Source organism: Lagenorhynchus albirostris, chromosome 6, assembly GCF_949774975.1.
Source record: "Lagenorhynchus albirostris chromosome 6, mLagAlb1.1, whole genome shotgun sequence".
Classification (NCBI taxonomy): domain Eukaryota; kingdom Metazoa; phylum Chordata; class Mammalia; order Artiodactyla; family Delphinidae; genus Lagenorhynchus; species Lagenorhynchus albirostris.
In genome coordinates, this window is record NC_083100.1 from 86,629,635 (window position 1) to 86,653,785 (window position 24,151).

The 24,151-nt window shown below is 34.8% G+C and overlaps 1 protein-coding gene across 1 annotated transcript in view; it reads right to left on the reverse strand.

Moving 5' to 3' along the window:
* Positions 1–24,151, reverse strand: part of ARHGAP15 (Rho GTPase activating protein 15) — a 621,527-nt gene that overhangs the window by 486,120 nt on the left and 111,256 nt on the right. Inside the window, exon 6 of the mRNA XM_060151513.1 lies at positions 5,577–5,666. Coding sequence (XP_060007496.1) covers positions 5,577–5,666 — 90 coding nt within the window. The remainder of the gene's footprint in view (positions 1–5,576; positions 5,667–24,151) is intronic.

Consider the following 24,151-nt stretch of genomic DNA (forward strand, 5'->3'; position numbering starts at 1 on the left):
CTTATTTCTTTGCTGTGAAAAACTGTAAGCTGGAGGAGGGATCCTACCCTGGGTTCTACATAAAGTTACAACTGACATCGCCAAAACTGGAACACACGTCCCCAGACTCTTGTGCTCTCTCCACTGAACCTTCTGAATGATGGATGAATATCTAATAAGTAGATAAAATGATTGGGGACAAGAAAAAACTAAAAAACCAACTGTATTAGACATTAATGCTGCTCTTATTCTGGTTTATTTTTAATGCCATGCCTTTTAAGATACTGTGAGTAATTCTCCAAAGTGAAACCAGCTTTACTCGAAATCTAATGCATATATGAATGTGAAGAATCATCCTTTTGCATTTAGTCTAACTACAAGCATTGAAAAATGAAAGAGAAAATTGACAAAAGCTCAGATTTATTTTAAACCATCACTTTTAACAGAAGGAAATGGATAAAAGCAAAATACCAGTAGTTTTCCTTTTGGCTTAAAATGACATTTTCCAAGATGTTATTAAATTATCTTCGCATTAATAAACTTAAGTAGTACTTAAAGATTTTAAGCTAAGACATATTCAAATCAGGAAGAGCTATCAAATTATGTTTAAATGTAAAGCATATCCATGGAAAATATTACATGAATATGTTTAATATACATTATAGTCAGAAGACTCCATCCAAAGTCAGAAAAGAAATACAACTAATGATAAATCTATTCCGAGATTTACTTTTAGGGACAGAATTGGCTTCCTTGAGGTATTTTTATACGTTAAAAATGAGCCCGTGTAATGCAAAAAAAAAAAAAAAAAAAAAAGAATCTCAAATCCAAGAAATTTGGCCATGGTTTTTGTTGAGGTTATAAATTGGTGGTGAGAGGAAAAAAAATAGACTTTCATCTTCTTGAGTCATTTAATTTTTTTCTGCCTTTAAGGCAGGCAATCGATACAGTTCTAATCAACCATAATTCATTAATAGTAGAATTATCTTATTTAAATCACGTAATCTGTAGATGAGCCTGCTGCATGTCCATGGGTGAAATTTTTTGAAAATTTTATTTGAAAGGAAACTCAGAAAAACTGAGGCCTAGTCACCGTCTGGCTCTGAGAAAAGGTTTAATTATTTCAAATGAGTCATCAACTACTGTTGTAATGAAAATGACCAAGAAAACAGATAGTATTTTTCTTATTCTTAACCCCCATTTTAAAAAGTGACTAGAGATGACACTCCAGAAATCATCTTGGAATATAGAGCCTATATTGTGGACACAATTTCTTAAAATTTTTTTATGACAATGAATTTCTTTTCTTTTTTTTTTTTTTAACTGAAACAATGCAATTTTAGCCTTAGCAGTAACCACTGAATTGGTTAAAAGGTTTCCAGTCTTCTGGTTTAAAAATGCAGTATGGGATATAGTCTCTATCTTCGTATATTCTTTGAGGAGGCAAAACTAATTTACATGACAGGAGTAAAGAATATTTTAGTGCTAAATTAAAAGGCATGGACTTAATTACAGTGCTTGGGACCATCATATATTTAATAAGAGGGCAGCTTCTTGGAGGCTGGGAATGTTTTAGAGGTGTGTCATCTATTTATTTGATAGCCATATCATGAACTCCTTTTCCCCAGACTTTCAAAAATGTTTAGCTCAGAGAGCCTTATGTTCAAAGGAAGGAAGGAAACCTGAATGAAACTTTTCCTTCAACTTTGAAACAAAAAGATAGTAGATGTTTAAAAATTACTGATTGTTATAAATTATTTTACAACCATTTTCTCAACTGGACTTTTATTGAAAAGCTTTGTAAATGCCTGATGTATCCATGAGGAAAGAGAAGGTGACAGAAGCGCTGCTTATGTTACAGATGCTGCCTGACAATACTGCCATCCTTTCACATGGTCTTATTTAGTTATTACAAGTATCTCTCTGTAAATGACATTTAGGATTATTTAAGATTATGTTGTAATCCTTTTAATCCCCAGTGCTTTAAATTTCAGGCTAAACACCAAAGAGCAAACTAGCACTTAGCAGAAATGCTTAAAACATGTGATTTGAACATAAATCTTTTTATTCACTCTTTCCCTGATGAAGACCTAGGGTTGCTCTTAACTAAGAAAACTCGTACCACATTTCATTACAATTTACTCGGTTGCTAAATGCTTTCTCAAGCTACATCAAACTTGTGATGGTCCTTGACAATTATGCTAAATGCAGAATTGAACAAAAGTTAGCAGCAATGAACATTTACTAGTTTAACTTAGAGTGTGTATGACCTTTATAATAAATACAATATGTCTTTCAGTGTCGGTAGTGTATGTGTGTGGAAAGGACCATTCTATTTCTTAACGTCAAGCTATTACATGTGGGTATATACATTGACACATACATCATATATGCATACATGTATGTACATTTATACTTTAAACACATATTATGACTTTTCTATGTCAACTTTACATATATATATTATAGAAGTTGCTAAATATCTTTAATCTATTATTTATTATTAAAGCTACTTATGTCAAAAACTGCTCTAAAATAGGCAGATGTTCTTGAACTCAGCCAGTGAGCATCATTCTGAATTACTGAGAATAGTTGAATACAAAACCTAATTAATTAATGCTGGCACAGTTATGTTACTATGTACCAATCAAATAAGATTGAATCTACATCAAGAGTTTAATAAGACTTTGACTATAAAGAAAATTGGACTTTTAATGCAAAAAGAAAATGAACTCAAATGTCCAAATGACATATACAAAGGAAACAAATGAAATCCTTCCATTTTTTTGTGTCATAAATGTTTGCTTCTGAGTCTTTCAAGCATATCTCAGGCACATGTTTGTTTTCCTCTTCATTTTAAGTTCAACTTCTCTAGCGACATTGTAATTATGTGGCATATAACTGCTAATCCATCAACTTTTTAAAGACAGATTTCAAATTTTAAATTATTTCTAATTTTGCTTTTCCTTGATTTTTCTTGAACCAAAAATCTCAATAGTCGTTTGCTATCTGTAATCTATAATTCATAGACTGAGATTGAACACCATGCCTAATTCAAACTTGGTATTCTAAAGCTATTTCTGATGTAGCATATTGGCTAAAACTGTGATGGTGTTTTTCACTGAGGAAGAAATACTTCATTATCCTGTAGGTAATGAAACCCTTGAACACACACACTCAGATACCCAACAATGCCTTAATACCATGTTTTTGAGATATAATCATGTTTATTCTGATCATTTGAGAGTTATTCCAGCTAATGTACCTAATCAAATATTGATGCAAGTCATCTAGAGCTAGCTCTCTGACAAATCCTTCCCGATGCTTTTTTGTTAACAGAACTATAAAAGCTATCTATATTGTTCCTCTTGAAACGCTTACTTTCACTATGGATACGTATTAGTCAATTTTACCTAAGCTCATATGTTTAGATGATGAAAAGATTTCAGCATGACAAGAAAACCACATGATTCACCCCAAAAAGAATGAAGCAGGAAATTAAACCTGAATCTTTCTTTAGTTTTATTATTTGCAACATCCTTATCATCACCTCTTGTTTCTCTAAACTAAAGGGTACAAGACAAAAAAAGATAAACTGGATGTAAGAAAACTGAAGTCCCATGAACTGCTCAGGTATCTTACAAACAAAGCTAACTGGCAAGATTTTCACCTCCAAAAAGCTACCAAAAGTGAGAATAGTTTTAATATCTTTGAAAGTACCTACATTAAGAAATAAGAAAAATGAGTAAAATATTATAACAGAGGCAGTCACACCCCGAAAAGGTTAGGATGATAACATATTATCAATGTATTGGTTTAAATATACATCTATGAATATTATATTCACAGCTATGTAAAATTATACTTAAATATTTTCTTCCATATTCGCAGCCCTGTACACATCATATATATTTGATTATCATCCTCATTTGTGATCTAACTTAACTCTTCATAAGGTTAACAGAAGGAACTGAAAAAGTCTTCCTTAGTTCAACTCCGAGGGTTTCTACTATTCAAGAATTATGTCAGTGTCAAATTTTAATGTCTTTATTTTTGTTTTGTTTTGTTTTTTATAATGTCTTTATTTTATAACATTGATGATTAGGTTGCTAAACTCACAATACATAATAAAACTAAACCACTTAGCTCACCCTACCCTGTTCAGAACTAGCCATACTGATTATCTAGGTTGTCACAGAGGCTAGGATTATAGCCCCTAAATTTTCTTATTTATAGCAGAATAATAAAAAAAAAAAAGCAAGAGATTGGGAGACAGAGTATATCACTGATCTACAATTCCTCACTTTAAAAAAAAATTTAATTTTACTTCTTGATTCTGTAAGTTCACCTTCTAATCACTTTGGGCTTTAGTCCTTTGATTTCTTGGCAAGTATGTTTAGTTTTCTTTATTTCTTTTTTTTGGTTTTCTTCTTTCCTTCCTTTCTTTCTTTCTTCCTCATTTTTGGTTAAAAAGAAAAAGAAAAACAAAAAAACCTCTACCATATAAAAATGAATACCTAAATAGAATTCAACTATAATCAGAAAAATAAGTTATTCCATAATATGTTAAAAGTGTTTTTTCATGTTGTTTTGTTTTGTTTTTTTAATTAACATAAGTCCAAATTATTTGGCTAGAACTCATTGAGCATTTGGAAAATGCAAAAACAAACTGAAAATCAGTTTTTTCGTCCCAGTGAGAGTTCAGATAAGAAATGTCACCTACCTATACTTCTATAAGACTGAATACATTAATTTTAGTGATACATTTAAGAACAGAATTGACTTTTCTTCAAGGGCTAAAATGGTCTCAGAAGACATTTGATACAATAATTATGATAATCTAGTTCCTACTAAATGATATAAATTCTAAAATATACTATAAAGTTATTGGTTACTTTGGAGATATAAAAGTAAATTAAATGTCATGTAAATATAGAAAAAGATCAACTTCCATAATCTGAAGTTATTAATTGCCAAAGGGATTTCAGTAACATCATATGTGAAATATTAAGTTTTCCCATTTCCTTTCTTTCAAGGATTTCATCTGGTGCTTTCCATTCAAAGAACATGATTGAAATTATTAATCACAGTTATTTTTTTCCAAAAAATTAAATTATACAATATGAAAAATCCAATTTTTGTAACTGTTCAGCTCTCTCCATCCCCCAAGTTACACTGGTAAATATAATTTATGACTGGAAAGCAGGAATGGCAATGAATGCAAATAGTTTATCATAATTAGCAAATCTTACTTTGTTTACATCTGAAAGTCCTACATTAAATCTATTTAAGCCAAGCATTCTAGGTTTGAACCACAAACAGCTATCAAACACACTGCAAAATTCAATGACTTTTGGGTATATAATTAATCACCACACAACATATATTTTGTGTTTAGATAGCAAGCAGTCACCAGGGAAAAACAACAAAACAACCAAAATTCAACAAGGAAGAGAAGCCAGGTTTTTCACAATGACCTCTACACAACTAGTTCATGCACATGAAAACATCGTAACAAGGTAGTCTTGTTTTGATTACCCAACAGAGCTCAGATTTAGAAGGAATAGGAATAATTTGAATCTATGTAGCATTCTTACCTGAAAGACATTCTTTCTGCTTGATTTTTCTTTGGCCCATTCGATATATGCCCCACACAAATCCACACTTTCTGGTTTGTGCCCAGTTTTCTGCAAACGAAAATGCAATAAGAATAAAAAGCATACAACACTGGAGATGTATGTCAGAAAAAATAAAGCTTTATTGACTTAGCAGCTATATATTTATGGTATAAAGACTTTCTTATCTTTTTTCCAGTTTCAAATAGATATCCTCACCGTCATGTTCATTGCAGCATTATGTACAATAGCCAAAACATGGAAATGACCTGTGTCCATCAATCCATCAATGGATGAATGGATAAACAAAATGTTTTATATAATATAATGTTTTATATTATGTGTGTGTGTGTGTGTGTGTATATATATATATATATACACACACACACACACGTAAGTTAGACAGGAGACAAATTCTGCATGATTTCACTTTTATGTGGAATCTAAAGTATAATTCATAGAAACAGGCTGGTTACCAGGCACTGGGGTAATTGGAAGATATTTGTCAAAGGGTACAGACTTTCAGTTTTAAGATGAATAAGTTCTGGGGATCGAATATACAGCATGGTGACTATAGTTAACACTTTACTGTATACTTGAAAATTGCTAAGAGAGTAGATCTTAAATGTTAGAAGCACACAAAAAGGTAACTATGTGAGGTGATGAATGTTACTAACTAACCTTAGTGTGGTAATCATTTCACAGTATATCTGTATATCAAATCACCACATTTCATGCCTTAAACTTACACATTATTAATTGTCAATTATATCTCAATAGAGCTGAAAAAAAGAAAAAACAAATTTAATAAATATTAAGTGCCAACTGTATGCCTTTTAGAAATTCATTTTTCAGACTTTAAGTCTATACACATAAGTATAATGTGTATTTGTATTTAGTAAATTTAATTTAGATCAAATAGATTATGGTGTGTGCCTCCTTTCACACAATACAATGTGTATGTTAGTGAAAAGCTGTTTTTACTTCAGTAATTCATAATAATCAGTTAATAGGAATATCCTCTGTATTTGCCTCTTCATATTTTTATTTAGTTCAAGTGAATCACACTTACATAACTTTAAATTTGCAAAACTCCAAACATTAAACAAAAACTTACCTGCTTGGGAGATTTTTTTTACTATTTTTAAAGAAAGTTAAGCCACATTTCAAAGACTCCAACTATTTTCATATGTTCTGAGCTACTCTAGGTTTTCCTATAGAGAAATTCAGTTTCCTCAAGCCATTTTCAATAGAATACTTTAAAATTTTAGTGTAAAAAGCTTATAATATATTTAGACAATGTTAACAGTATGAACTTTAGGTTAAAGCATAAAATTATGGAAAAATGGCAAAACTTTTATAAGAAATCTGTCCACAATTGTTGCCTCAGAGCCACTATGTTCTATCGGTTTAAAAGAAATAAATTATTTTTCAGAAGAAGCCAGAAATATGGGGGTTTTTAATAGTAAATTGTGAGATTTTTTGATTTTTGGCAACTCAATAAAAATTTTTTTGGAAACATTATACAGGCCAAGCATAACTTTCCTTCAGGATAAATTCGGCTGGCAAGATGGCAATTGATAGCATAGCTTTCCTTGGTTATTTGGTAGTAATCTCAGGAAAAACTAATCAAGATGAGCATGGCTCTTATGGATGCTTCAGATACTGAAATATTTTTACTGTTTTCCCATAATCTGCCACCCAGGTCATCACGGCTGTGGAAAATCTCAAGGCACAATAATAATGTTCATTGTTGAGTGATTTATGACAGAAAAATTAAGAAAAACCTGCTTCTACAGTTAATTGAATTATGGGACACTCAGAACCAATAAACATATATAACAAAAAAGATTATCTCTCCCACGTAATGCAGTCAGGAAAAAAAGATGGAATATGATTTTATATAAGAAGCACTTTTTATGGGCCAAACACTTCTTATGTGTTTTATGGCTATCAATTCTTTTAATTCTTATAATACCTGTATGAAGTAGGTATTATTATTTTTTTAAATAAATTTATTTATTTATTTTTGGCTGCGTTGGGTCTTTGTTGCTGTGTGTGGGCTTTCTCTAGTTGTGGTGAGCAGGGGCTATTCTTTGTTGCGGTGTGTGGGCTTCTCATGGCAGTGGCTTCTCTTGCTGCGGAGCACAGGCTCTAGGGGCATGGGCTTCAGTAGTTGTGGCATGTGGGCTCAGTAATTGTGGCTCACAGGCTTTAGAGCGCAGGCTCAGTAGTTGTGGCGCACGGGCTTAGTTGCCCCGCTGCATGTGGGATCTTCCTGGACCAGGGCTCAAACCCATGTCCCCTGCACTGGCAGGTAGGTTCTTAACCACTGCGCTACCACGGAAGCCCAGTAGGTATTATTATTATTACCATGTTACAGGTAAGAGAATATGCCAGAATGGTTAGGTAAGCTTTCCCAAGGTAACATAGGTAGAAAAGGAGGTGCCAGGATTTAACTGCTAGCAGTGCCCCTCCAGAGTCTGTTTTTAACCCCTATGTAGTCCTTAAAAATTGAATATACACTATGATCATATTCATGCTAAAACATGAAACATTTTGGGAAAAGATATGCTTTTCTTACTAGACTAGTACAGACATATTGATCTTGTTTCTGTCCTTCTCTGTTGAACTTGATCTTCCCATTGGGCCTTTACACCACCTGTTTACCTGGAATACCTCCCAATCTTCACATGGCTGACTCCTTCTTCTCCATCATGTCTCAGCTGAATGTCACCTTGTCAGAGGTCTTCTCTCTGACTGTCTTATATAAAATCATGGCATTCCAGGACTCCTGATTACTCTCTACCTATTTATTTTAATTTCACTGCAGCCTTCCTCCTAACTGAAATTAATATATATATATATATATATATATATATATATATATATATATATATATATAGTTTTATATGCTGACTGTTTTTCTCCCACTGGAATTTAACTCCCTGAGCTGGGACCTTGTTTGCCTTTTCCTCCACTATTTTTCCAATGTATGGAACAGTGCTGTTACATAGTTGTTGTTCAATGAATATTTGCTAAATTTGTGCATGAAGGAAAATACCAAAATGCAACTAGCATTTGTGCTTTGGAAGGAAGGTTTGGGCATCTTAAAATTCCTAACTTTATAACAAGCAAGATTTGTATCTGGTCTAATGGTTAAGCAGTCTTTGCTTTGTGATTTGGCAAAATGTAAACAGTTTAATGGACTCATATGTGGATTGAACATAGGATTTCACAGAATCATGCAATAAACACTTACTGTATATATACTAAGTGTGAGTGTGTTAGCTACTGTGTTGGCCTATATCTTGACTCTTCCTTTAAGAATCGTATCGTAGCCTCAGACTCTGTATAATTATCTATAGAGTCTCTCTATAGAAAGAGAGAGAGCTAGAGGAGACTTATGGGTAAAAAGCAATCTAAGCTTTGCCAGTGTGCTTACCATCTAGTTCTGCCAGCTTCTAGCTGTCCTCATCAGCGTCATATGCTAAATCCGATGGCTTTGGCACCTGGCTTGGGTTTATCTCAGTCCGAACACTGCGCATTACACTTAGTCACCTCCTAGTGCTCATTCACGTGACTTTGACCCGTCTCTTACATTCTTCATGAGCTCACTGCTTTACCTCCTCTCCACATTAGCAATCTTCATTGTGCTTTCTGCCTAACAAATCCCATTTTCTGAATCTGCCTTACTCCCACCTTGTTATGTTTGATTTTCAAGGTTATTGAAATCTGCACACCTTTGTGTGTTGCCCCAGCCTCTCAAGTCCTTGATTTCACTTCCTTTCATGTCCAGACCTGTGCCTCTGATTCTGCAGTCAATTCAGCCTCTCTCTCTCTCTCTTTCTTTCTCTCTCTCCCTCCCTCATTCGATGATCCACTCCACTCTCTCATCCACTTTTTCTTCTTCTACAATCTTCCTCATATTCCTCAATTCTAGAGAAATAACTTGACTACTCAATGTAGTAACATTACAAATAATGGCCACCTACTTCAGCTGGGCTTTTGACTCTACTTAGCAATACTATTGTTACTGTGATAAGGACACAACGTATCCATGAAATCATTACCAAGATCAATGTCATGAATACTTTGCAAAGTTTTTATGCGCTCCTAGTCAGTTTCTACTCTTCCTCATGGTACCTCTCTCCCAAAGCTTTACCTTTTCAAGCCCACCAAATGGCTTACTCATAATTCAGAGAGATCATAGAGCCGTGGTGCTAGAACATTCGCCATTCTTCCCTCTTTCATAGTTAGTGTGTGTAATGCAAATGAACAAACAGAAACTTTAATAAATTTCTATATGTCTTGCCCTCTGAAAGCTTTATATCAACTTCTCATTTATTCCTTACAACAAATTTGTGAAGTTAATACCATTGCCTTTAACTGACATGTGAAGAAAACTCAAGCAGGGAGTGGTTAAGTGCCTTACATAAGCTCATGCACTTAATAAGGACCTCAGCTGAGATACAAATTCATTTTTATCTGACTCCAAGTCCCAAGTCCTTATCACAACACAATATACTGCCTCCCCTCCATACCTATCCTTTCCTCCTGCTAGGTCACATAATACCTTTTTCAGGTCCCAAAGTAAGATTTAACACTTTCTATTTCTTCCTTGTAAGTGTCATCATTTCCCACTTTTGCATCTGTTTCCCAAAATTCTGGACCTGGGTCTGTGACTCTGGTCCACCTGTCCAATGAACTCCCATGTCTGGGCACGACAGTGTCATCTATGAGCACCAAAATTACCTGGCCTATCAGTGCCATATACTGCATGAACTCACAAGGCATGTCTTGTTTTGCCTCAGAGTAAGCGATGCTCCTTCTTCAGCCCAAGGTTTTTCCTCTACAGTTCCTAATTCTATCCAATCTCATTCCTTATTTTCCCTAAAGTAGATTATATCCTTTAGACTATAATCACACTGAAGTGATTATAAAAAAATAAAAAATAGAAGAAAGCAAGCACCAATGCCACAACTTCACGTTTTCTCAATCTCACCTATTTCCTTTCATGATTACCAGGATTCTTCAGAGTTTCCTGCAGTCACATTCTCTGCTCCTGTTCTATTCTCTTCTCAACCCACTGCAGTCTTTTATCCCCTTCCTTGGTTAATCTAATTCGTCTTAACCATTAAGGTCCACAGGAACAGTCTGATGCTTTCTCTCCCATCCGCATTCTGGTTGAACTCTGTAGTACTATGAGATTCTGCTGGCCCTTCTTAAACCCTCTGTCCTTCAGCTAAGGAGACATTTTCTCTCCAAATTCTTTCACCTTTTATACTTTTCCTTCTCTGTTTTTTTTTCCCTCACTGACTTCTCTTCCTCAACCAACTTCTTAAATGTTAGTAATCCCTGGTTTATGGTTCTAGGCTTTCATTATTTCTCATAGTTTACATGATTCCTGTGAGTTTTGATTTTGCCTGTGGCCTGATCCATCACTTATTTATGTTAACTCCCCATGATTCCTCTGGTCCCCAGCTCCCTCTTATGTGTCCAAACTCTATTTTCTAACTATCATTAGGATATAGCACAGACATCTCCTTGAAATCACCGTCTTCTTCTCAGACTTGTCCCCTTTTTTCTATTGCTTGTCTTGGCTAATCATTTATCTCCTTCACTCTCTTCACTTTCTTAGTTCTCCTCTTTCCATCAATAGCCACAACCAAAAGGTACAAAGCCCAAATTCCAGAACAAGATCACAATCTCTTTTAAGTTCTTATTTTCTCTCATCTGAATTTCTCTCCTTCCCATTTCCTCTGAACTCAGTAAAAACCATTTCAATTCATTCTCCACATTTTGAATTTTTTTCCTAAAATAAAAATCTCACAATATTTCTCCTAGAAAACTTGTTATCCACAAGATAATGCACAAATCCCTTAGTAGAGTATACAGGCTTCTTTTCATCATCCCCCAACCACCTTCTCAGTTCCATTCATCCCTCCTTTTTTCTATACATCAGCAATGCTGAATTCCAGGCAGTTTCCAAAATGCTACATGCTTTCACAACTCTGTATTTTGGGGAAGTGAGTATGCATGTACCCTTTTCATCTGGAACACAGTTATTTCTCTCTTCATCCACTCTCTTTGCCTGCCATCTGCCCCAATCCTGCTCATTTTCATGATGTAACTCCAAAATAATTTCCACGAGGCTCTCCTTCACCTCTGCAGGCATAGTCACTCTTTCCTTCTTACCATTTCCCCTACTCTGAAAAACTTTTTTTTTTTTTTTTTTTTACAATTTGTTTTGTTATTCACACATTGCAACTACTTTTTGATGTGTCTCTTTCCCCCAGCTATACAATCAGAGAACAAGCTGGGTTTGTCTTATCGGTCTTCATTTTCCCCAAATTTAGCAAAGTGGCCCAAAGTAAGCACTCAACAGAAGTTTGTTAACCTTTGAATGAATTTATGAACTGGATGGAAAATTGCAACAGAAAATTTCCAGATTCATTCAAATGAATTAATAAAATTAAGAATATAGCTCAGAATTATAGTTTACAAAATGAGAAATATTTAGGACATAAAAATCACTACATTCCCATTTATACTGACCTTTAATAGGAACTGATCTTATGGCAAAATTGAAGCAAATAATAGAGATTTGGGGTGAATTTAAAAGTATGCCAGAAAAAGCTAAAGAGATTTTGGTAAAAGTCAAGCAAATAAAAATATTAGCCTCAAGAAAAGAAAACTAAGTAAATGAAGGACTATATAAAAATGATCCTAATCAATTGTTTATTTTTACAAAGTTAAAGCAGAAAGACCTAGGCTTGAAGAACAACTTTAGGGACTAGGCTTTATTAGAAGGGAAAATTATCAGTGTTTAAGTATTGTTAAATATTGGAATAAGTAGTTCAGAAAAGTTGTAGAATTTACTTGGAAGACAGTCAAGATTTTATTCCATCTGAAATTAAAGAATCCTTTAATAGCAAACGTATTTCTGATTCTACAGCTATAAAACACATGAAAAAGTCTGCTGAACTACATGATGCCAATGTATCACATTGTACATCATTATAAAAATGTACTTTTAAAAATTGACTAAATATAAACTTAAGCCTAAGAGTAGACATATATCTATTCTGGGTAAACTTAAAATATAAATGATTTTTAAATATTTAAATAGAATTATTTAAAAGTTACTGCTTCTGGACAAAACATAAAAGCCTCTTTGTTGGAGAAATGTGAAGTCATTAAAAATTGATCTTAGGTCTTGTCCACTTCTGATTTTTATTATTTTCTTAGTCCATCTTTACCATTTCTCAATAATAGCTGACAGGGTTGTCTCTCCAAAATATATTTTTCTCTGACTTAGATTAAACCTTTGGGATTAAGTTTCCCATTTTTCTTTATGGGATATTTGGGTGCTTTTAATGTATATTAAGAAAATATCAAAGGCCAGATGCTCTTTTTCTTGATGGCATTTTCCATGATGAAGATTGGCCATGTGTGTGGGCAACAAATCACTGGGCCACTCATTCTCATACCCTTATTACTAGATGTGGTTGAAAAAAAGTCAAGGCTCAGATTTTATGAAACAGTTTATTAGCTACCATTTTTTATTTTGGATTAATTGCTATTCCAGAATATAGACTCAGATTGTCCTTATCAGTCTGAAACATGAAACACAAAATCTGTTTAGAGGAATTAAGTTTTATCACATAACTGGTTTTGATTCTGGAAAATCAGTCATGGAGGAGGATAAAACTCACTTATAAATTCTCATTTGGGCAAAATGATTTAGGAAAGAGTGCTGAATGGATACCTGATCTTATTAATGTCTAAAGTATGGCCGCTGTCAACACAGAAGAGGATACTTTGATTGTTAAGATGTGGGTTTTATGTATATGAATATAAATGGTGTTAATAATAACTGAAATTGTTTCTCCAGTGAAATTTCTCAGTATATTACAAGACCAAATCAAACCAGATTTTCAGAAAAGCAAAGCCTTGTTAGTGATTTGGGGCACTAGAATGTTATGTGTTTGTTTGTTTGTTTGTTGAGGAGAAAGTATTCTCCCCTTTTTAAGAATTTATTGCATTTATTCCTGAATCAAAATCTTGCTAGAATAAATATAATAGCTTCTATTTAATCTATGTTTGTTGCATGCTTATGTTGCCTTAAATTTACACTATGTAAAAACTATTTAATTCTGCAATGTGAGCAATTTGGGCACATTTTTGATGCCTCAGGCACCTCCTCAGATTCCCTCCTTAGACCCTCATTCTTTCAGTCTGCCTCAGTTGTCCCTGTAGATGACCAGTGATGCTTGGGCCCATATGGTCCCACTTCCTGTGGATGACCAGACACCTTCTTGGAATGCAAGGTCCTCCTGGTTGCCAAGGTTCAGACTGGCTTTTAGATCCCTACCACATCCAGATTTGGATAAAATACTATTTTACAGGGTGTAGGATCTGACCTTCTGCATAGCCATCCAAGGGTGTGCTCAGGATCCACATAATACAGGGAGAAAATACTCCGGGTGATAAATTTTAACCAAAAGGAAGCAAGAAATGGGAAGAAACAGGTCGATATATTCCTTCTCCTACCTCCATCCCTTCCTCCTACAGACTGCTTCATGCTTTCTCCAGTTTATTTGCAGCTTTTTTGCAAGTCAAGTGGTGCACCTGCCCAGTGGTTCTCTGTGTCTCTGAGGCTCACTGTAGAGTGGTAGCCAGCATGATAACACATGCTGTTTTGTGTTATTTTGCATCATCTCCTGCCTTCTATTTTGCATCATCTCCTGCCTCACTTCCTTTTTACTTCACTCTCTGTGTCCTGGGCTCATGCCTCCCAAATAAAGCATGGATGCTTAATTTGGGCTTTGTTTTCTAGGGTATCCGGACTGAGACAATTGATGTTACTCTCCTGTGTCAGGGAGGCATAGCTCTCCACTGAAATGTGTGCAGGGCTCTCTCTTCAGGAGTCTAGAGTTGTCATTGGAAAGTATTGGGTTGGCCAAAAAGTTCATTCTGGTTTTTCCATAAGATGTTACAGGAAAACCTAAAAGAACTTTTTGGCCATCCCAATAGCTCACCAGCCAAAGGCTCCATTTTTTTCTATCCCCCTTTACACCAACCTGTGGCCACATTACCCATTCTCATCACTGGAATGTGAACAAGAACAATGTGAGACACCTCTGGGCTCACAGCTTTTAAAGAACATGCAGATTTTCCTATGCTCTCTTAACGTTTCCTTCATCTGCCACTAGGGGATGACAGAACCAAAAGATGGGAGAAGCACAATGTAGCAGAAAGCTGACCAGGAATATCTGTTTTGGCCTATGGTATGAGTAAGAAATGAGGTTCTGAAGACATTTTGAATTGTATTTGGACAGCAGGTAGTGTTTCTTTACCTGAAAAATCTTGATATTATTGTTAAGAAAACTAAGACAAGGATTTTGAAGTATACTGTCATTAAGTGAGTTTGTGCATTTGAATCCAATTCTGATTCCAAAGTCTGTTCTCTTAACCACTATACTCAATTGCTTCATGTAATAATAATACCAATAATACCAATAATAAATATAACTAATATTTATTATCTTTGCTGTGTGTCAGGCTTGCTACATCAATTTTCTCACACAATCTCACAATAGCTCTATGAGGTAGGTACTCTTATTAACCCCATACTGCAGCTGAGACATCAAAGAATTGTAGCAACAAATAAAATGTGAACCTGGGATTCCTAACCCAGGTTGTGTGACTTAGAAGCCCCTATTTCTAGCTAATATGGTATACTGCTTCCCAGAGCATTTCAATTTAGTAGTGACTTTTAAAGGAAGAATAAATACATATATTCAGTAAATTTAAAAATGCACCGTGGAGTAAAAGTCCGTTTTATCTTAGAGAAATGTAAGCTCTAAATCAGATGTATTACATTGACCAAAATGATAAACCACAGAGAGTCAAGCTTCATAATTAAAATACTTTTCTGAAAGAGCCTAAGGTGAGGTTTATTGGACAGTAAGCTATTACCCATTTATAAGGCATCCTATCAATTTCATAGATTTTTGTGGTTATTAAAACTTATGTATGATACAGAATTTATTGTGGTTAATGGCCAAATCTTGAGAAAATTATAACCAGAGAACATGGCTTCATTTATATTAATATCGATCACTTGATTTCATTTTTTTCCTTACAAAGTTTGTGTTAATAAAACACTAGAATTCATTTTTCCTTTATTTCTTTGATCTCCGTCTGTCATCCTCCAGGTTTTGGACTGTTTTTTCTTTTAATTTTTAAATGTATGTTGAGACCGTATGATAGTGCAATCTATGGCTGTACTAATAACCTGCCCTAATGTTAACCATGCTGACTTCACCAGAGCACTATTATTGTGAGAATTTAAAATGCCTTCGTTAGGCTAAGGTTGGTAGATCTATTGTTTGCACCTCCATTTTTATGATCTTTTTGAGCACCTCCATTTTTATGATCTTTTTGAACACTCACTTTACAAAGATAAAATCATTCCACATTAATTTTATACAGATTACTCAATAATTCATGAATAGCTTGCTGATTGAAACTATTTTCATCTTTTTTTGCTAAATCGCATCATTTTACTCCCATAAATAAGTCCATTTTTTTATTAAAGTCATGCTATAGTGAATGAACATTAAATATACTGCATTATTTAATTAATGCTTGTGCTCATTATTTGCACTGGAAGTAAACCATATTAAGAAAAAGTAAACAAATTATTTTAATGAAGTCTTTTATATTACTCTTTTTGCTTTCAAGGTTATGGCTGAATGAGTGGTCTAAAAAAGTTAATAGTTTATTAAATGCCTTGGAAGAGTTTTCTGTCATTAGAAGTAAAATTTGCCAGTGTTTGCCTCTGATTAGAAGTATTAGTACAACGTAAAGTAAAAAACATAAAAGTGGCCCCAAAAATCCCAGTTACATACACAATCAACATGTAGCCTCCATATCAAACATTCTGGCTTTAGAACTATACAGTTTGAGGGGAGAAATAGTCCCTAAAATGTTTATAATACTTTTGAATTTATGTCAAAAGTGACACTAGGTTTTCTGAGTACCATGAGATAAATATAAAAGGAAGTAAGGTCCACTTGGTCTGATTTTTGGTGGCTGTGGAGACAAGAAATTTCCTAATCAGAAATAGACTTTGCATGATGCATTTATCTCAGTGGGGTACCACACTGAACATATATTCTGGAATCACATGAAAACACCTCCAGGTTGCTACTGGTGCTCACTAATGTGCTGATACACCCATGTTTTGGGCACTGCATATTTTTTAGTTCTTCCTAGAAGAATTACCCTGCTTGCTTTCTTTGCACTAGGACTTCTTTAGCAATGACCATGCTGCTAAAAGATCAGGTCATAGGAGAATATTAATATACATTCTGAGTAAGAAGATGCCCTGTGACTTACTAAATGCATGGGGCCATAATGATGACAGACTTAGCCGTTTTGCTATTATCTTTGTCAATAAGAGCACAGGCGTTATTACTCTCATCTATTTCCACATATTTTTAGAATAGGTTTTTCAGATAATTTAACAAGTCCTACCTTCATTTTTTTAACTGTAGGAAAAATATATCTTAACTCCCCAAACTGTCTCTGAAAACTCTGAATCTCTCTTAATTTGAGCATATGCAGTATAAACTATAAAGGGCTCCACAATGCCTACAGAAAGAAATCATCTCCTCCCACAATCCTGTTCAAGGTCTTTCATGAGCTGATTCCACACTGACTTTCTAACCAAGTTAGAGTGCTTGCTGTCCTACAACAATGTTCCTCAACTTTTTTTGAGGCAATCCCTCACTGGCAGTACATCCAGACAACTTACAGAAGAAACACAAAATAGTCTGGACTGGGGCATATACACCCTAGGACTCAGGGAACCACCAAGAAACATTTTTAAGAGCAATGACTAGCACAGTATGTGGAGCAAGGCAAGCAATTGATAATATCTGGAAAATAAACAAATTGAGGAATTAATTTCCCACATTTTATCATTGCTTACTCCCTTCTTTCCATGTAAAGTGTATTCCCCCCCCCCATTTCTGCAATGAAATCCTATTCAGCCTTCAAAAACTTCCTCAAATGTCACTTCCTCTAATGGATATATTTAGAATCCTTTCCAGCTGGGAGCCATATCTCTCTCCTCTTAGTTACCATGAAACTAACCCATGTCTCTGTTCATGCCATTTTGGAGTAACTATCAATGTCTACTTTTTCACTACAATTACTTGATTTATGGGCATGCTTTCTATTTGTTTCTAGACCCTCAAGTGAAAGATCTGAGTTTGTTTCATTTTTGTGTCTTTCCTAATACCTAGCACAGTGGCTTAATATCAAGGACCCTAAGTGATATTTCCAGAATGAACTAATGGAGAAATACATAAGCTGACCATTACTTGCAACAACAATTTCCTTGGGAAAGAGCTACCTGTAGCTAAACCTATGGTTCCCCAGCATGTTTTCTTATACACCTTTATCATGTTAGTCATGTTCTATTATAATAAACCTACATATGATTCTGTTTCCCCTACCGGACTATAAGCACCTTGACAGCAGGGATCATATATTATTCATCTGGATATTTCTAAGGTTTAACAAGACATTGTGTGACACCTGTTAGGAGCTGTTAATAGTTCATAAATCAATAAATGAATGGGTTCTCTAAATTACACAGCTTCTTCCCCATGAGGCAATCCATCAATTTTGTTTTTTTAACCAGGAGTGCATATTTGCCACATCCCATAGCTATAGTCCAGGGTCTACTCCATAACAAGCAGATGCTCTAAAATCACAAAGTATAGCCCAAACACAGGAGAAAAGTTGCAAGTGAATTGCTGGAGCCAATTGAAATACTATGCTGGTACTGAAATAGGTAAGTGTACCTGAAAAATGCAAGGGGTATGATTCAAGGCCTCAGAGGATAATTCAAACTGACAACTCTTGTTTCTTTAGGACTTCTCTGCCACTAGATGAATCAAATAATACTGTAGCTGCTTTTGAGGCAAAAGTTTTTGCTCTTGGACTAAATGAGTTGAAGTTAGAAGAATCATCTCCTTACTTGCCTTTTTCCTGTGATAGTACTGGTCTTTTTTAAGACAAGCAACACCTGGGTCATACTGCTGTTCAGCATGTAGTTGTTAAAAGAAGAGCCACGAGAGATTATTCTAGCGTGAAGATGTCTGGAGAATACTGACACACCTTATTAAAGAGTTGCCCCTGGTAGCAAATCTCAGCCCATGGCATTCTTCTCAATCCTTTTCTTTTATCCTATTTTCCAGCCGAACTAAAAAATTCATTTCTCTTTTCAGCACACAGACCTTGCCCATTTTCAGTTTCATGCCATTGTTCATATTTTTTTACTCCACTGGAATTTTCCCTGCCCACAAATCTCCACATATTGAAATTATAACCATCCTTCAAGGCCTAATTCAAATCTTTCACAGATGTGAGCTGTCCCTCCTTTAAATGTTAAAAAAAAAAACAAAACAAAAAAAACAAAACAAAAAAAACACTCTCCTATGTTTCTTATTTCATCTCATCCTATTTTTTGGCAGAGATGCTATAAAGCAAAGACTATATCTTGATTATATCTCTATGCCTTATATGTAGCCCTAACGAGCAAGCTGTTCATTGTAGGATTTCAATACATATTCTTATGAAGTCTTTTCCCACCAAGGCTTATATAAATAGCACTAACTTGATTAACCAAATGCATATTTAAATGAAAGTGAGGTAGATTGTAATGAGAAACTATGCTATTTGGATCAACTCTCCCACTGCAAACAATGAAAAATGCTGGATAAAATATTTCTTTTTAAAATTAACCTTAAAAGAATTGAAAGGCTGAAAAGATAGTGGGAACATCCAGGGTAAATATTTTTTGGAGGTGAGAATCTGAACCCACAGAGAAAAGCAGAATATCAAATCAAAATAACTGCACCTTTCCTGAGGGCATTATAAAAGGATAAAGGAGAACCAATATTCAACTTGTTCCCTTTCTCCAATCCCAAGGGATTATAAAGAAGACTGCCTTTGTAGATGAACAATGTTAAGAGAAGAAGGAGTGAAAAATAATTCTGTCCCTGATAAAGTGTAGCACAGCTGTAGCCCTCCTTTTATGTACACATAACTCAAAAATTTTAAACTGTTAAATTGATCTAATCAATCACTGGAAGTGCCCCCAGACAATTTAGAAAATTACAAAACACTCTGGAGTAGGACACATTTATTCCAGGCCTCAGAGAACCTCCCATGATAGTTCAATAACAATGATTAGCACACAGTCAAAGATAAGCAGACACACAAGGAAACAAAGCAACATGAATGAGAACCAGTAGAAACAGCCTGATGTAGACTTCAGATGCTAGAATCACAAGACACAGAATATAAAAAAACTATGCATTCTAATTTTCACAAAATAAAAGAGAGTCTTTAACATTCAGGAAAAAAACCTACAACAAATGACATAGTAAATTTAAAAAAGAAACAAACTTCTAGAAATAAAAATTATAATAATTGAAATAAAAATAATGTTTATCACAAAGGGAGACTGAGTGAAATTAGAAGATAAATCAAGATAAGTTATTTGGAATGCAGTTCAGAAAGACAGAAAGAAAGAAGAATATAAAACATGTGGAGGATAGAGTGAGAAAATTTAACATAGGTTTAACTAGGGGCTTAGAAGAAAATAAGAGAGAAAATGTAAAAGAAGCTACATTTGAGAAGATAATAGCTTGGAAATTTGTAAAATACATTAATGACAGTTATAATCAATTTCAAGAGGCCCAACAATCCAGGCAGGGAAAATAAAAAGATATTGACACCTGGATGCATCACAGTGAAACAGTGGAAACACAAAGGTAATGAGAAAATATTATGAGGGACCAAAGAACAGTGGTTAGATTAACAGGTAACTTCTTGATAACAATAATGGATGACAGAAAACAGTGGAATGATATCTTTGATGTGCCAAAAGAGTATTACTGCCAACTCAAAATTCTATATCCAGAGAGAATATATATTTCCAAAATGATGGAGAAATAGAGACATTTGAAACAAGCAGATGCTGAGACAGATTGTCACGACAAGACCCTTACTACAGGAATTTCTCAGAATATACTTCAAATAGAAGAAAAAATAATCCTAGAGGGAAGGTCTAAGATACAGGAATATATAAACAACAAGGAACATGGCAAATATTGGGCAAATAAAAATCAATATTGATTCTATAAAAGAGAATAAATAATGTCTAGTGCTGTTAAAAAAGAATTAAAATAGACAGAAATAGCATATACATTGGGAAGGTGATAAGTGAATTAAAACTATTCTAAAGTAATATTTGAATAGCTTTAGTCTTCAATAAGTTATAATTCTAGGCAAGTCACTAACAGAACACCAAGTGTATCACTCCTAAAACAGTAAAGAAAAATATGAAATGACTAAAACAAAATGAAAGGAAGGAAAAAGCAGGACATATTGATATTTAGAGAAAGAAGCAAGAAACAAAAGAAACACATGCTGTGATTCCATTTTATAAATTCAAAAGCAGACAAAGTATACTATATTTTTAAGGGCTACAGATATAGGTGGGAAAATAATAAAGGGTGATAAAATAATGACTAAAATGCCATCTAAGTCTGTGGCAAGGGAAGAGGCTGTGATGACATACAGACAATAGGCAGGGGTGGGGCTTCTGGAGGGCTGGCAGGGTGTGCATCTTGCCCTGGGTGGTGGTTATGTAGAAGTTTGATTATAACTGTTAAAATATACATACATGTTTTATACATTTTACTAAAAATGGTTTCTGCATTATTTTCCAGTGACAATATTTTAAAATTTTAAAGTGAGTTACAAATCAGAATACAGAATAAGAACACTGTCCTTTCCTTTATAATCCAGAAAATCCGGAACTAAGGACACCAGTGGTTTTCCAATGCTCCTTTTCACAGGAGGGCCAGCCAGTCTGGACCAAACTTTCTCTGGTCTGAGGTGAAGTGAACAAAACAGAGACAATGTATGTAGACGTAGGAGGGAGATGGTTTCCTCTCTTGGTAAAGACTGTCTTTAATTTTGAGGTTTTATCCCACCTAGATTTAGGATTGGGGTATTATACAATGTCCTTTCTGTTAGAAAGTGACAGTAGTAGTAGGCAGTACTTTACTCTTTAATGTCATTAAAAAAGAAAAACAGAATAGGTCAGTCCTCCTTTTCCTTGAATAGGTCACTGAGGACCCAGAGCCTATGAATCTCTGATTTACACACACCAGCAAAGTAACTGTGTTTCTTTTCAGGGGGAGGCTGCTTTTGATAAAAATGTGACTTGGTTATGAACTGACAGAATTTCAGTGAGAAAGAAATATAGTCAAACATGGAATGTGGGATCAGGCACAACACTGTGTGACATTCTGTATTAAATGTGAAAGCAGTAAGGTTAAGAGACAATGAAGGAAGATGAGGGTCCCAGGAAAATATATATGGATAAGCAGGATATTACATCTAGAACCCCAAATGGAGAAATGGCTTCATTTTCAGAATTATTCAGTGCTCAGACACAATATTTTATGCTGCCTATGGATACATATTTCTTTTTTTGGAGACAGTACACGCTGGTATTCCTTGAATTAATATACCTTTTCTTCTACGCACGTGTGAATCAATTCAAGTGCAAAACTAAGATAGTATAATGATAAGTTATAATTATACTATACCCTATATTATGTACCATAGAATACAGTATATTTATATTTTAATGGAGTATATTAGAATATAATAATTATTTTATGGCTACTATGCATATTTTTATTTTATTAACTAATTTTATTCCTTACTAATTCTCTTGGCAAATATTACTATCTCTACTTTACAGATGAGGATTCTGAAGCTCAAAGCAGTTGAATAAGTTTGTCAGCTCCTAAGTGGCAAAACTAGAATAAAGCTCCCTATGGTTGAACTTCAAAGCCCTTCTCCTAGCTACTCTGCTGCTTTGTCTCACCACTGCATTAACATTCAAAGATCATTCCTGTACAGATTAAAATGCCATTTACTCTTTTAAGCCACATTTTGCACTCACTTAGGCAGCTTCTACAGACCCCCTTGGAGAAAAGGACAGACTTTCCCAGAAGTACAATGAACAGTAATACCAGGACATGTGTAAGGGGGCACAAGAGAAATTCAGAAACTTGAGCATAAATCTCTTTCAAAATAAAACCACAGTATCTTTCATCAAGGCCTGGTAATCATCATATCATTTCTCTGAGACTGGAATTGGTAAATGTGGGCTATCCCACCAGGCCTTTAATATTTGGTTAGAAATGAATCCAAGAACTTGACTAGCAAGACAATCCATGCAGTACAAACAGGAATCTGCAATTCTTTCCCCTACTACCACAAAACACAGTTAGTTCCTGCCCAGAATTTGCTTTGAAGACAATGAGTGTCTCGGAGAAACCATAAGAGCACTGAAAATGGGACTAGAAGTAATAAATAGGGACTGCCAAGAAAAAAAAAAAAAAAGGGGTTAACAAATTTCCTCTAAAAGTAAAATCTATCGTCAATTTACAACAGTTCTGAAGCTTGAACTAGAGGCATGCAATTAGTGAGCTGACTTGCAAAGTTTGCCTACAGTAAGGGGGAGTTTCTTCCACCTGTACGAAATTAAGCACCTGATAACTATCTCCTGGTATGAGGAGACTAAAATAATAAAATAAAAATAAACCAAATGCTTTAACTTGGAATCTAATCTCTCCCATTATCCCAGCACATTCACATAAACTCTGCTCCAATGGAATTCTTCTCACCCAGCAGGATGAAGATCATCTTCTCAGCAGCCAAATTCAGCAAGGCAAGTGACTTTCCTCCCTTCCTGATTTCCCCTTTAGAATTCATTCAAAGGGAAGACAAAGGACCCGTGGGTGGATGGGAGTTGTTTTGTACCTAGCCTTTAGGGATACCTTATTTTTCTTAAAAAGATTATCTCAACATTACTGTAGCCAAAAAATAAAAACAAAACAAAACCCTAAAACAAATTTCTGAGGCAGTTTAAATTAAAAATACAAAGGACTGAGATATTTTTAATTTATTCATAATTAGTTTACAGATTGGACTGCACCGAGACTCCAAAATCAGCAAGCTACTTGGGGATAAAGGCTATTGCAATTATCAGGAGCAAGCCAAATGCTACCTTTTGTTCTTACTAGAATCTTCTCCTTTAAAAAAAAAAAATCTCCTAGCAAATGATTTTCTATTTCCTATTTAAAGAGGATTACATAGCAAACACGACTAGTGGCTGGAAAGCAAAGAATCTTCTATCGTTTTATTACCTGCCAAATACAAATTAGTTCATTGTGGTTAATTCCTGCCAGGAGACCCCTTTTCCCTGCTGCCCATCAGGCCGTTGGGGTATGGCAGGTTGGTTCCTGCCCAGAGTCCTTCCTACGCAGGAGGCTGTCAGATATGCTGCTTGCCCACTGTCTCCAACATCGTGTGGCAGCTCTGGTGTTCGGGCAGCAAGGTTTTGAGCTTGAATTGCCCCAGTAACTAGCTCAGAATTGCTCCGA